The 15697-nt window shown below is 43.1% G+C and overlaps 2 protein-coding genes across 2 annotated transcripts in view; one reads left to right on the forward strand and one right to left on the reverse strand.

The window, feature by feature from the left end:
* The window catches only part of LOC121554257 (synaptopodin-2), a 40477-nt gene extending 35599 nt beyond the window's left edge, over positions 1-4878 (reverse strand). Inside the window, exon 1 of the mRNA XM_045211815.1 lies at positions 4698-4878. Coding sequence (XP_045067750.1) covers positions 4698-4805 — 108 coding nt within the window. The 5' untranslated portion in view covers positions 4806-4878. The remainder of the gene's footprint in view (positions 1-4697) is intronic.
* A 1323-nt stretch (positions 4879-6201) lies between these two features.
* Positions 6202-15697, forward strand: part of LOC121554649 (protein transport protein Sec24D-like) — a 33493-nt gene continuing 23997 nt past the window's right edge. The window contains exons 1-7 of the mRNA XM_045211959.1: positions 6202-6320; positions 8207-8408; positions 8781-8880; positions 12035-12153; positions 12456-12773; positions 13089-13234; positions 13706-13817. Coding sequence (XP_045067894.1) covers positions 8258-8408; positions 8781-8880; positions 12035-12153; positions 12456-12773; positions 13089-13234; positions 13706-13817 — 946 coding nt within the window. The 5' untranslated portion in view covers positions 6202-6320; positions 8207-8257. The remainder of the gene's footprint in view (positions 6321-8206; positions 8409-8780; positions 8881-12034; positions 12154-12455; positions 12774-13088; positions 13235-13705; positions 13818-15697) is intronic.

Raw genomic sequence — 15697 nt, forward strand, 5'->3', positions numbered from 1 at the left:
TCAGAACAGGGTTATTATTACTTGCTCTGCCCTAAATAAATTAACTAAATCAATTGAATGTCAACATCAAGTAATAGAATCAAGGATGACTTCAGTTGAAATTGAATGACACAAAAAGCTAACATTTTCTAAATAGCCACGTCAGTGCAACGTTGCATGTCCAGAAATGTATGTATGTTCAGTTTTCATTTCAAATAGAACAGGACCAAAGTACAAAAACTCAAACTCTGAAACACATATACCCAGAGGTTAACATCCCTTTATAAAAGCAATGCAGTTACGGTAACATAGTAACTGAGTGAGTGTTTGTCCAGAAAAACAAAGATATTCCCTTTGATCGTGCTCCATGACACTGAACAAGTGCCAGGCACTTAAATCTCGGTGATAGGCGATTTCTCCCACTCTCTTTGAATTTCAACCTGACTTTTATGAGATTCTTCTGACTTTCGTGTTAAACACTGCAGTGCTGTTTAGTTGAAAGGCCACTGAGCATAATGGGTAAATCAATAATTTATTAGCTTAGGATTGACCTCAATCAGTAGAACAAATTCAGACAAAGTCAAAAGGTTGAATTCAACTATTATAATATATATATTATATATAGAGGTAACTGCCAAAATAAAGGAAATACTTGAGTAAATTAGGCTTCTGGTGGCTCTGTTATGGTGTGGGGTGCATTTTCCTGAAGGGTATCCTACAAAGCAGGTTTGAGGAGTTAGTGAGGTAACTTTGGTCAACTCTAAATTCAACTCGGAATAAACGGTCATACGGAATTGGCTCACCTTTAAGACAGGTACATTTCTATGGCAACGAATCCTTCAGAACTAACCTGCTCCAGGCCAGGCTAACTCACGGCTAACTCCACTTACCCAGAATGAAATGACTGAGGACCAATGAAATCCGATTCCCTTCCTCTTGCAAAGATTGCATCATCCACAGGCAGCTGGTGGCATCTTAATTGGGGAGGACGGGCTCATAGTAATGGCTGGAACTTAATAAATGGAATTGTTTCCTACACATGAAACACGTGGTTTCCATGTGTTTGATGCCATTCCATTTGCTCCATTCCAGCCATTATTATGAGCCGTCCTCCCCTCAGCAGCCTCCCGTGGCATCATCATCCCCTTCATTTGAGGAAGACTACTGATTTAAATATTTTATTAATCAAATGTTTTTTTTGTCTTAAAAAAGAAAGTTAAAATATATCACATTACACATATAGTAATGACAGAATGCATTTTAAATTTCACGCAATGTAAAGCTTTTGTATGATAGGAGTGGGGGAAAAAATGTGCTTGTGCATCGATAAGCACCCCAAAGCACACCAAAGATGGCATTAAAGATAAGTAATAAAATAAAGATGGCACTTCTAAAAGCCTATTTCACACCATAGCCTGATGAATTTGCAAAATAAAATTTCATTTTTATTTCGGTGCAAATTAAAATGTGGCACTGACTCCCCCCATGGATTGATGTTTCAGCATTGTCTCAATGAAGAGTCCGGCGTTCGACTAGCCATGAGCGACATGCCTGCTAGAGTTAGCGGCAGGCGGACAAGCAATATCCATCCTCGTAGAATGGATGAAGCCTGAGTTGGAATGTGAAGCTAACTGAAGCTGGTTAGCTTTAGAAAACCCTGAGTAGATCTAGGTTGCTTCGTAGGATACCCCTCTGGTATGGTTTAGGTCCACTCAAGGTAAACACAAATAAATACACAGCCTTTCTGAGTGAATCATTTCTATCCTGATAGGAAAATGCCCCCATCCACAGGGCTCGTGGTGGCCCAATGCCTTATTAAGACTCTGTTGGTGTTTCCTTTATTTTGGCAGTTACCTGTATATTATATGTTATAATATATAAATGTCATAGAGTTCGTAAAATGTTTGATTTTCATGTATTGGGGGGATTTTTTGGTACATACTTTTGATGTCACAGGAATGTATTTGTGTAAAAGAAATGGGTTTACTCTCTCTCTATGGTTGACAAGTTAATGACAGATTTCCTTAAACAAGTCCTGGGGAGTGTAACATTCCAACACCTGGAAGAGCACATGTTGAATTATTATATGAGCATTCTAGCTTCAAAGTCTAACAAGGTAATGGCAGTAGCCTTGTGGTTAGAGAGGCAGGTCAGTTAACGCCCACTGGGTACAGACGTCAATTCAACGTCTATTCCACGTTGGTTCAACGTAATTTCATTGCAATGAGGTGGAAAAACATTGATTCAAACATTGTGTGCCCAATGGGCGGAGGGAGGGTTGACAGTTCAAGTGAAGCAGTTTTGGCTATTTCGGTCAGGCTTGAGGTAATGCTTTTCACATGGTATCATATGATTTACAAACAGTCTTTGTACATGTTTTTTTTTTGGATAAGTAAATTACTAAATGTTTCACTTGAGGTTAAATAAATCATATTGGTGCTCAAAGGGAGTATTGTGGATCTATGAAGTGGACAGCTCTTTTAAAATTGGAATTATACCATCTATGAAATGGTGTACAGTGTACACTTCTGTAGATAAATGGAGGCGCTTCAGTAAACTATGCTCTCATGATGAGTAAATTTGCCTGAGACCTGAACACTTGTGTTAGCTCCCTGAATAGTTCAGTGGGCTAACAGTCTTGTGGCACTCTTTGGGCCGGTTTCCAGGACACAGACTAAGCTTAGTCCTTGACTAAAAAGCACGTTCAACGAAGATTCTCCATTGAGCATGCTTTTTAGTCCTGGACTAGGCTTAATATGTGACTGGGAAACCACCCCTTAGTGCTTAGTACTTGGTGACATCATCAATCCTGTTTACTGAATTGCAACGTCTGTCAAAAAAGGACCTTTAAAATAGTTTAATTCTTTAAAAATGTGGTTCATATGTTTGGTCCATATGTTACCAACGTCATTCCCTGGAGTTCCACAAAGCAAAACCAGGCTCTCCCTAAAACAAAGGATGTAATGACTTAAATAGTCCTATAACCAGTAAATGGCTACTAGTGAGGTTTGGGTCAGTGTTGTGGGTCCACTTAAAATTTCAATTAGGAGAGTGTACCCCCACAAAGCTTAGTTATTTGGCCATTTCAGAGTTAGTATTTCATGATGAGGTATTAAAATATTTATTGGTTCAGCCTTTTTTATTGGGCTGCCTATTAGAACTTTTAGTGCAGGGGAGAGCATTGCTTGCGAGTTGTTCTACTGGCCAGAACAAATCAATGCCTCACAGTCCTAGACCCCCTCTAAGCTACACCTTGACCCCTTGCTGGGGGGCTGGCTGTGGTCGATGGGGTACCAATCTACACCATCATTCACAAGCATAATCATTTTGACTTCCTTTACAATGCACTTGACATAGCCTAGTCACACTGATCCATCAGCTGTCTTTGGATGGCATTGCTACATAAAGCACCCATGCGCTTTAAGGATCAGTTTATCACTATGCGATGCTTCCCAGGTAGCTCTATGTGTGGCCAATGAAGGAGAGGATTGCCTTTTGGTAACAGTCTCTCTGTCAGCATGGGTTTACTGTCCATTATCTATTACAGTAGTGCACTGTACCTACATAGTAATGTGTAGCCAAGTGGCCACTGTTCCTAAACACGAGGAGAATAAAAGTTGTTGGCCACAAATGCTCACCAAGAAAGTTATGCCATTTGGAAAGGCACCATTATTTCAGCTGGATACAATTACTAACATGTAGCAAGTAATAGGCTACAAATTAGGACTGCATGGGATAGGCCTTCTGTATGAATCAACAAGTGGTTGGCTTCGCAATTAGGCCTATAGGCTTCAATGATCATCTTCTTCAATTAAACAAGATTTAACAAATCTACCATTTTCGATTGAGACTTATCTAAATAAAAGTTCCCATCCAACAGCTTTCCATCTTTCCCTCTTTGTTTAGGTTATTATCACTCCGTGACCCCTGAAGGAACGCGAGAGCTCAAGCATGTTTAGATTCTTGCTGAAATCTTCATTAGCAATAACTGATAGATCGCTCTGCACTCCACAGTCCTCGAGCACTGACCATATAAGGGTTCCCAGAAATCATAGGCATACAAGAAAAACATATCCGACACACCAGAAAAAGGGGAATTCTGCCTGTCTCAAACAAACGCTCTCTATACTCAAAACATTTGCCCAAATCAAGCCTTTTCAAAACAATTCATTTACCATATGAAATGTAGGCTACAACGTCAACCCTAAAGAGCAACATCATTAGGATCCCTGTCTCAACATCTTCCCAGCAAATAACCTACATTTCAGCTTAGCTAGTTAACTCACTTCCAAGTGGCCACTGTTCCTAAACATGAGGAGAGAAAAAAACTTGTTGGCCACAAATGCTCACCAAGAAATGTATGCTATTGGGAAAAGCACCGTTAGAATTACTAACTTACATTGTCTGGATGCACTAACATAGGCCTACAGCCAAGTTCAGAATGATAAGATAATAGATGACATCCTCTTTTGAAAATGGAGTTTCAAACAAACAATGTTTGACATAAACATGTTCCTAAAGCCACACTGTATGACATGTAAATGCACGTTTTACATGGTTCAACAGAAAGATTCCAGAAATAAAAGCGAGACAAAACAAACCTGCAATGCGACAGAGCATAATCTTGATGAAGTCTCCGTTGGCCTATGTTAAAACATTCCAACTCCAAAAGCATTAACAATTAACAAAAACATATTTCAAACTAATTATGTTTCTACCTGATAAACCTGCAAAGGTCGATAGGCATCCCCCTCTCCTTCGCAGAGACTGAAGCCCCAGGGCGCGCCTCCGCGCACAGTTACACAGATACAATCCCCAGTGCCCATGCCACACGCAACAGGCGCCCACCAAAACCGCTATCATCAAATTGTCCGGAGTTCGACCAACAGGGCTCTAGGAAACCAAGAGCAACACAGTGCAGTATAATTCCCATCATCTGCAAGTTATCCCGAGTCCAGCCCGCTCTGAAACGTCATTGCACATTGCCCCGCCTGCTCATCAAGTGGTGAGCTCTTGGGAATGTTTTATAGCTGCATTTGTATGGGGCCACCGAAACTTAACTTCTTATACAGTGTAGCTACAATAATAATGGGCCTTATTATTATTTATCCCTATAAATGTGTTGATTAATTGCATTGTAAATGTAAAAAGAATATCTGATGACTAGACAAATAATGGACTATTGGAGCCGAACTTTGCTCCTTATAGTCCAAGGACCTTACATGCTCTTGTTTAGAGGCGAATTGGCTCTGGCAGCCAATACTCTATCTACACACAGGTGTTTGGAGACGAAGATATAGCTAATTAGCCAGGTGCTACCTCTGTCTTCAGTCTATTTTCAGTAAACAAGCCCTGTAACATGGAAATGTGGCTTAACCCTATGTGTAGTAATTTAACCTTTTGTTTTTTGAAAAGTATTTATCGCTGAGAGTTGGGGCTCTTAACAACAGGCAGAAGATAGGCCTACTATTGTCAATAGGCGCTAAATGTAGTTCGCGTCTATGAATGGGTTATCTGATGACGTTCTCAGTAAGTGGTGGCCCGCGGTAAATTTTCTCGAGTTTGAGCATGTGAGGTACCCAGGATATTGAGTGTACTGTTTTGCGTTTGGCAATTGCCTACCTATACAATAGAATAAAAGACAATATAATAGCCTATAATAGAGAGATGTTAGTGGCAATAGAAAATAATAGGAACATTGTACTGATAGGGAACTTGTCTTGTGCACAGGCCTACACAAACACTAGTAAGTGGATAAACACAATACAGTCACATGTCACCTACAAATATGCAGAGATGCAAACCATTGAATTCAAGTGGTGATTGTCTATTGAGACACTTCATGTTTTCACATCAGAAATAATCTGCACAAAATCTGGAGTTGGTAGAACTAGCCTGTTGGGACTTTAATTGTTATGAGCTAATTGGCCTGGTCTCAATTACATAGACATTGTTGATAAGCCTTTTTAGATCACGTTTTTAGATCACCTGATAGTGGATCTATTCAAATTGTTACTGCCTATTGAATGGAGAACGAAATTAAGTTTAGATAGGCCTACTGCCTAGTTTACATTATGAGCAGTTGATGGCCTGGCTGACAGATCAGAAATGCACAATTTTCTAAGCCTTGAGAGTGTTTTATGCTATGCAATCGGCGCAATAATATTTGTCTATGCTGACGTGTAGGGTTTCCCACAGGTTGGTTCATGCGCACTTACCACTGTGAGATTTACAGCGCGTAACATAGGGACCGGTGCTGTGTTGGAGTTTGACGTGGCACTCTACTTTGACTATCAGGAATTCATAGAAAAGAGCCTCGGCAGGTACTCCCCAGAATAAAGGTAAATAATAAAATTTTACAGAAAAGCCTAATACGTTTTATAAGAGAGTATTTCACTGTCTGATGTAGGCCAATTAAAATGCATTTTATACCCAAATGCTTTCATAGCTAGCTATGTACTGTTAGCTAACGCGTTAGCAATTTCCGTGTATGAACGACACATCGTATTTATTTGTAAATACACCGCGCACACCCGAAACGCAATTGTTGTGTTGGATAGATGGATATTGTTTCGGGTGGCGTAAACAACCTATATATTTTCACGCAGTTGATAAATATTGATGTCTGTCTGGTTGTAACTGAATGGTAGCTAGGCTACCTAGCCTAGGTCCTAGCTAGGTTGGTGAAGCTCAGCTTTTAAACCATTATAACGGTCTTTGACGTGGCAATTCTGGGTAGTGGCTGAACTACTCGTCGTATAGTAGGCTACGTTTTTACCCATGACTGTTTCTTTTGATATTTCTGTCTTCATCTATGGATTTTTTTTCTCTCCAATTTTAAGCACTTTTGCATTTGATATGAGTCGCAATACGAGACAGCTGTTTGTGGCCTTAATTGAGCAATATTTGACAGCTGTTGTATAGACTTGTGCAAGTCCATAAAGTCAAGATCAGGTTGTTCTAAAACTGAAAAAAATGCAGCCTTACCGAGAGATTTAAGGACAAAAAATAGCTTACAAGGGAGACCAATAATTCGTTTTTTCCATTATTATTATTTGCCTATTTTGCAGAAGGTGACTAACTTATTTAGGCCTATGTATTTATTTATAACCATTGGACTTACTGAGAAGCCTATTGCTCAATAATTATTTCACCAACACTGCACATGAGCTTGTGAAGCTAGGCCTAAATCAGTAATTCAATAATTTGAACCGCAATTAAGAGATACTGTATCTACCTACAATTTCTGCTCCAAAATGTCATTAAGCAACCATTACACAGGCTATCACCAACCAACAGTTGTAAGACATGATATTATATATAGTAATAATATAAGAGTATAATTACATTGTGTTCTCAAATGTTATCGCATATATTAATCTTGAGAGAATAATCATTCTTATTTTAGGACCATTGTTGCAGGAAACTGACTGGCAACAACAGTATAAATTGAGTCACTTGTAGATTAGCCAATGTTATCAAAGATGGAACTCTCTTATCTCCCAATAGTCCAATGTTCTTGGGTCTTGTTACACGTGAGCGTTGACGTTGTCTTGAGGTCAAATATTGCTTGTTGGTGTTGCCTGGTGGAGAATACATTTACATTTACATTTTAGTCATTTAGCAGACGCTCTTATCCAGAGCGACTTACAGTTAGTGCATACATTATTTTTTTTCATACCCCCTGTGGGAATCGAACCCACAACTCTATCAACTGAGCTACATCCCTGCCGGCCATTCCCTCCCCTACCCTGGACGACGCTGGGCCAATTGCACGCCGCCCCATGGGTCTCCCGGTCGCGGCCGGCTACGACAGAGCCTGGATTCGAACCAGGATCTCTAGTGGCACAGCTAGCACTGCGATGCAGTGCCTTAGACCACTGCGCCACTCGGGAGACCTGTGAGATGATTTACAGCGCGTAACATAGAGACACTTATTTACTTTGTACTGGAGGAAAATACTGATGTTAGGTGTGAGAAAAGTAGTGACGACCACAAAGCATATTAAGTGTGCAGTCTATGAAAAATCTTCCCAGGTGCAAAGTGACAGTTGTAGCTTGGTTTGTGAAATTCTGTGAATTAGAGTTTTTGTAATCTCATTATTAAATTCAAACAACTTTTTGGGCCCGTCAAGACTACTAGAGAATGCTAGAACAATAGACATTTCCTTAAATTATCTGCCTCATCAGAAAGCAAAATTCCTTACTCGGTGCTTCCATCTTTGCAGGTTGTTGGATCTCCTCCATTTTGTAATGAGAAGACCATAACGGCACATAGGATGAGTCAGCAGGGTTATGTTGCCACACCTCCCTACTCCCAGGCCCAGCCTGGGATGGGGGGCTACCCAGCCGGGTTTGGGAGCGCGCCTGCCCAGCCCCTCTATAGACACTATGGGGGACCACCTCAATCATTCCCCGCCCCACCAACAGGTAAAGCCACGTGCCTTTGGTCTTCCATTCCTCCTGTGAAGTCTTCTGTTTAGTTTATCATTTAACAGGTCTGATCTTGTCAGTTGGGAAGTGTCCAGTAGCAATTGTTCATGAACGAGTCAAGCGATGCAGCTTCAATTGAAATTACCACATTTAAGCCTAGGGATATGTTTTTTTTTTCTGTACGGCCATGCTATTGTGTCATTATTTAGGTTTGCCCATGTTTGTACTGTACTCTGTATGTAATGTGTGACCGTAAGAGGATGCTTTGTGGACGGACATGCTATTGCCATAGCATTTAGATTAGATGTTTTGCTCAGGTGCATGCTTTGTATATAATGTGTTACCATAAGAGAGTGCTTTACCTTCCAGGTATGATGAAGCCTGTGTCGTCCCCCTCCGGCATGCCTCCAACACAGGTCCCCAGCCATTACGGTTCAAACGGCCAGCAGAACGGCGCGCACCCTCAAAGGTAACAGAGCCTCCTCCACCGAGTCCATTTACTACAGTAACATTGTTATGGTCCAATTCTACCCTTCTCCCTGAAGTATGCACTTGATCTGTCCCCCTCATGGAATTTGATTTAATTTAAAGGAAAAGGACTGGTGCAGTACATGTGCTATAAACGCCCTCTAGCCAATGTTAACACCAATTAATTGCTTTCAAAGAATGCTAGAACAATAGACAACCCTAAATCCTTAAACATGGGTACCCTCATAGATATCATCCTGACTAACATACCCTCTAAATACACCTCAGCTGTCTTCAACCAGGATCTCAGCGATCACTGCCTTATTGCCTGCGTCCGTAACGGGTCCGCGGTCAAACGACCACCCCTCATCACTGTCAAACGCTCCCTAAAACACTTTAGCGAGGAGGCCTTCCTAATTGACCTGGCCCAGGTATCCTGGATGGATATAGATCTCATTCCGTCAGTAGAGGATGCCTGGTTGTTCCTTAAAAGTAATTTCCTCTCAATCTTAAATAAACATGCCCCATTCAAAAATACAGAACTAAGAACCGATATAGCCCCTGGTTCTCCTCAGACTTGACTGCCCTTGACCAGCACAAAAACATCCTGTGGCGTACAGCATTAGCATCAAATAGCCCCCACGATATGCAACTTTTCAGGGAAGTTAGGAACCAATATACACAAGCAGTCAGGAAAGCAAAGGCTAACTTTTTCAAACAGAAATTTGCATCCTGTAGCACTAACTCCAAAAAGTTTTGGGACACTGTAAAGTCCATGGAGAATAAGAGCACTTCCTCCCAGCTGCCCACTGCACTGAGGCTAGGAAACACTATCACCACCGATAAATCTACAATAATCGAGAATTTCAACAAGCATTTTGCTACAGCTGGCCATGCTTTCCATCTGGCTACCACTAACCCGGCCACCAACTCTGCACCCTCTGCTGCAACTTGCCCATGCCCCCCCGCTTCTCCTTCACACAAATTCAGACAGCTGATGTTTTGAAAGCGCTGCAAAATCTGGACCCCTACAAATCAGCTGGGCTAGACAATCTGGACCCTTTCTTTCTAAAACTAGCCGCGAAATTGTCGCAACCCCTATTACTAGTCTGTTCAACCTCTCTTTCATAACGTCTGAGATCCCCAGAGATTGGAAAGCTGCCGCGGTCATCCCCCTCTTCAAAGGGGGTGACACTCTAGATCCAAACAGCTACAGACCTATATCCATCCTGCCCTGCCTTTCGAAAGTATTCGAAAGCCAAGTTAACAAACAGATCATCGACCATTTCGAATACCACCGTACCTTCTCCGCTATGCAATCCGGTTTCCGAGCTGGTCACGGGTGCACTTCAGCCACGCTCAAGGTCCTAAACGATATTATAACCACGATTGATAATAGACAGTACTGTGCAGCCGTCTTCATCGACCTGGCCAAGGCTTTCGACTCTGTCAACCACCGCATTCTTATTGGCAGACTAAATAGCCTTGGTTTCTCAAATGACTGCCTCGCCTGGTTCACCAACTACTTCTCAGATAGAGTTCAATGTGTCAAAACGGAGGGCCTGTTGTCTGGACCTATGGCAGTCTCTATGGGGGTGCCACAGGGTTCAATTCTTGGGCCAACACTTTTCTCCGTGTATATCAATGATGTCGCTCTTGCTGCTGGTGACTCTCAGATCCACCTCTACGCAGACGACACCATTTTGTATACATCTGGCCCTTCATTGGACACTGTGTTAACAAACCTCCAAACGAGCTTCAATGCCATACAACAATCCTTCAGTAGCCTTCAACTGCTCTTAAACACTAGTAAAACTAAATGCATGCTTTTCAATCGAACGCTGCTAGCACCCGCCCACCCGACTAGAATCACCACTCTCGACGGGTCTGACCTAGAGTATGTGGACAACTACAAATATCTAGGTGTCTGGTTAGACTGTAAACTCAACTTCCAGACTCACATAAAGAATCTCCAATCCAAAGTTAAATCTAGAATCGGCTTCCTATTTCGCAACAAAGCCTCCTTCACTCATGCTGCCAAACATGCCCTCGTAAAACTGACTATCCTACCGATCCTTGACTTCGGCGATGTCATTTACAAAATAGCCTCCAACACTCTACTCAGCAAATTGGATGTAGTCTATCACAGTGCCATCCGTTTTGTCTCCAAAGCCCCATACACTACCCACCACTGTGACCTGTACGCTCTTGTTGGCTGGTCCTCACTACATGTTCGGTCGTCAAACCCACTGGCTCCAGGCCATCTATAAATCACTGCTAGGCAAATCCCCGCCTTATCTTAGCTCATTGGTCACCATAGCAGCACCCACCCGTAGTCTGCGCTCCAGCAGGTATATCTCACTGGTCATTCCCAAAGCCAACACCTCCTTTGGCCGCCATTCCTTCCAGTTCTCTGCTGCCAATGACTGGAACGAATTGCAAAAATCTCTGAAGCTGGAGACTCTTATCTCCCTCAATAACTTTAAGCATCAGTTGTCAAAGCACCTTACCGATCACTGCACCTGTACACAGCCCATCTGAAATTAGCCCACCCAACTACCTCATCCCTATATTGTTATTTATTTTGCTCTTTTTGCACCCCAGTATCTCTATTTGCACATCATCTCTTGCACATCTAGCATTCCAGTGTTAATACTATTGTAATTATTCTGCACTATAGCCTATTTATTGCCTTACCTCCATAACTTGCTACATTTGCACACACTGTATATATATTTTCTGTTGTATTTCTGACTTTGTTTTTTTTACCCCATATGTAACTCTGTGTTGTTTTTATTGCACTACTTTGCTTTATCTTGGCCAGGTCGCAGTTGTAAATGAGAACCTGTTCTCAACTGGCTTACCTGGTTAAATAAAGGTGAAATAAAAAAAATTGCTTTCAAACCCATGAGTGGGAGGGAGAAAGTGCACACTTCAGGTAAAAGGGTAAAGAATTGGAAGGCAACCATCTGCATCCCAATACTCTTAGTGCATTCCTCTTCCATTTTCTTCATGACTAATAGGTGAAAGGACTGAGTTGGTTTTCCTCTGTACTTTCAAATCAGTGGTGATTAAGGAAAATAAGCAAGGCAAGGAAGCTAATTGATACTATTGGAACAGACTAAATATTTAGCTCTTTGTTTACTTTCCTCCAGCTACCCTGCCCCTCCATACGGACAGCCGCCTCAGTCCCCCTACCACAGCACGGCCCACCAGGGCCCGCCCCCAGCACAGCAGCTCACCAATCAGATGGGTGCCATGAACCTTGGATATGGTAATTAATCACTGAACTCAAGACTGTTGTTTTAAGGATGGTTAGGGCATCCCATTTAGCTGGTATACAAGATGCAAACCAACTCCCAAACAAGTTAATAAGTAAACTGCCTTGATGCCCAAACAGTAAAATGGAAGCTTTTAGGTAGATCTACTCTTCTTACTAGTGTTAGTCTATATATTTATGGCGTTGTCAACAGAGGCACCACAACTTAGGTACACTAGCATGCAGTATGTTATTGTTAAGGCTTCATTCATGCAGTGTGTTGAAAGTTGTTCACCCTTCCCTTGCTTTTCCTGCAGGTCCAGGCCCCATGCAGAGCCATCAGGCGCCCCCCACCTCCCCCTTAATCCAGCAGCCATTCCAGACCACCCCTCCCCCAGCCATGGGACACCCACCACTGGGCCCCCCACCTACGGGTCCTCACTCGTCTCAGATGGCTCCCCCACAGTCGCCCCTAGCTGGTCCACCTATGGGAGGGCCCCCATCTATGGGTGGCCCCCCACCCATGGGAGGCATGGGTAGGCCCTTCCCTGGCCCACCCCCTCCAGGTGCTGGGGGATTCCAGCAGCCTGGGCCTGGAGCAGCCGGACCACCAGGATACCCTCAGCAACTACAAGGTACAGATAGCACAGTAACCTGGAGCTCAACAGTGGCCATTTCAAAGCTTTATGGATTTGTAGGGCCAGTTTCCTGGAGCCAGATTAAGCCTATTCCTGGAATGAAAATAGGTTTTCAGTTCAGGGATAGGATTAATCTGGGTCCTTGGATATGGTAACTCACTGTGGAACTCAAGCTTATTGTATTGAATGTGGCGAGGAATGTGCACAAATTGCTTTTGGAGGACTGTACCGCTAATTGTGTTCTTGCCAATAGGATTGCACTAGGTGCAGGTCACCAGAGCCTGACACTGTGGAATTGTTTGTGTGTCACAGGTCAATTAGGGGGGCAGATGGCGGGACCTGGGATGGCGGGACCTGGGATGGCGGGACCTGGGATGGCGGGACCCTTCCAAGGTGGGGCAGCCCAAATGGCCGGGCCACCTCAGAAAAAGCTGGATCCTGACTCCATCCCTAGCACAGTGAGTTCATATTTAATTATCCTGTGACTTGATTTGGCTACTTCACATACAGTATATATGACTTACAAATGACGAAGTCAACCCTGTTTATTTATTTATTTCACCTTTATTTAACCAGGTAAGCCAGTTGAGAACAAGTTCTCATTTACAACTGCGACCTGGCCAAGATAAAGTAAAGCAGTGCGATTTAAAAACAACAACAACACAGAGTTACATATGGGATAAACACAACGTACAGTCAATAACACAATAGAAAATCTATATACAGTGTGGATTGTTGTCAGGCAAACTGCAAAAAAGCAACAGCAGCATGTGAATTTATACCGTACCAATCTGTGTCCTTTAACACACACAGCCAGCAAAAACAGACAGAGCGGAACTGATTGAAATCTTTCACCCAGCCTGACTGCTTGTCAAGGAAATGGCTCACCACAGTATAAGCTTTACTGACAATGCACCTCTCTGGTTTAGACACAAGTCATCGAAGACGACCAAGCCAAACGAGGGGGACAGGTGTACACTACGAACGTCAGGGGCCAGGTGCCCCCGCTGGTCACCACTGACTATACAGTACAGGACCAAGGTAAGGCACAGGAATACCAGTGTTGGAATAACATGTTGTTACCTACCTTTACCACCTGGGGGTGGCCCGTCAGGAAGTCCAGGATCCAGTTGCAGAGGACGGTGTTTAGTCCCAGGATCCTTAGCTTAGTGATGAGCTTTGAGGGCACTATGGTGTTGAATGCTGAGCTGTAGTCAATGAATAGCATTCTCACGTAGGTGTTCCTCTTGTCCAGGTGGGAAAGGGCAGTGTGGAGTGCAATAGAGATTGCATCATCTGTGGATCTATTGGGGCGGTATGCAAATTGGAGTGGGTCTAGGGTTTCTGGGATAATGGTGTTGATGTGAGCCATGACCAGCCTTTCAAAGCACTTCATGGCTACAGACGTGAGTGCTACGGGTCGGTAGTCATTTAGGCAGGTTATCTTAGTGTCCTTGGGCACGGGGACTATGGTGGTCTGCTTGAAACATGTTGGTATTACAGACTCAGGGACATGTTGAAAATATCAGTGAAGACACTTGCCAGTTGGTCAGCACATGCTCGGAGTACACGTCCTGGTAATCCATCTGGCCCTGCGGCCTTGTGAATGTTGACCTAATTAAAAGTCTTACTCACATTGGCTACGGAGAGCGTGATCACATAGTCATCTGGAACAGCTGGTGCTCTCATGCATGCATCAGTGTTGCTTGCCTTGACACGAGCATAGAAGTGGTTTAGCTCGTCTGGAAGTCTTGTGTCACTGGGCAGCTTGCGGCTGTGCTTCCCTTTGTAGTCTGTAATAGTTTTCAAGCCCTGCCACATCCGACGAGCGTCAGAGCCGGTCTAGTACGATTCAATCTTAGTTCTGTATTGACTCTTTGCCTATTTGATGGTTCGTCGGAGGGCATAGCGGGATTTCTTATAAGCGTCCGGGTTAGAGTCCCGCTCCTTGAAAGCGGCAGCTCTACCCTTTAGCTCAGTGCGGATGTTGCCTGTAATCCATGGCTTCTGGTTGGGGTATGTACGTACGGTCACTGTGGGGACGACGTCATCGATGCACTTATTGATGAAGCCAGTGACTGATGTGGTGTACTCTTCAATGCTATCTGAAGAATCCCGGAACATGTTCCAGTCTGTGCTAGCAAAACAGTCCTGTAGATTAGCATCTGCGTCATTTGACCACTTTTTTATTAACTGTGTCATCGGTGCTTCCTGCTTTAGTTTTTGCTTATAAGCAGGAATCAGGAGGATAGAGTTATGGTCAGATTTGCCAAATGGAGGGCGAGGGAGAGCTTTGTATGCGTCTCTGTGTGTGGAGTAAAGGTGGTCTAGAGTTTCTTTTCCTCTAGTTGCACATTTAACATGCTGGTAGAAATTAGGTAGAACGGATTTAAGCATTAAAGTCCCCGGCCACTAGGAGTGCTGCCTCTGGATGAGCGTTTTCCTGTTCACTAATGGCCTTATACAGCTCATTCAGTGCAATCTTAATGCCAGCATTGGTTTGTGGTGGTAAATAGACAGCTATGAAAAATATAGATGAAAACTCTATTGGTAAATAGGGTGGTCTACAGCTTATCATAAGATACTCTACCTCAGGCGAGCAAAACCTTGAGACTTCCTTAGTATTTGATTTTGTGCACCAGCTGTTGTTTACAAATATACACAGACCGCCACCCCTTGTCTTACCGGAGTCAGCCGTTCTATCCTGCCGATGTAGCATATAGCCCGCTTAGCTGAATGTTGTCCATGTCGTCGTTCAGCCACGACTCGGTGAAACATAAGATATTACAGTTTTTAATGTCCTGTTGGTAGGATAACCGTAATCTTAGGTCATCTAATTTATTCTCAAATGATTGAACATTGGCTAATAGGATTGATGGAAGAGGCAGTTTACTCGCTCGCCGTCTGATCCTTACAAGGCA

Source organism: Coregonus clupeaformis, chromosome 39 (assembly GCF_020615455.1).
Source record: "Coregonus clupeaformis isolate EN_2021a chromosome 39, ASM2061545v1, whole genome shotgun sequence".
NCBI lineage: Eukaryota > Metazoa > Chordata > Actinopteri > Salmoniformes > Salmonidae > Coregonus > Coregonus clupeaformis.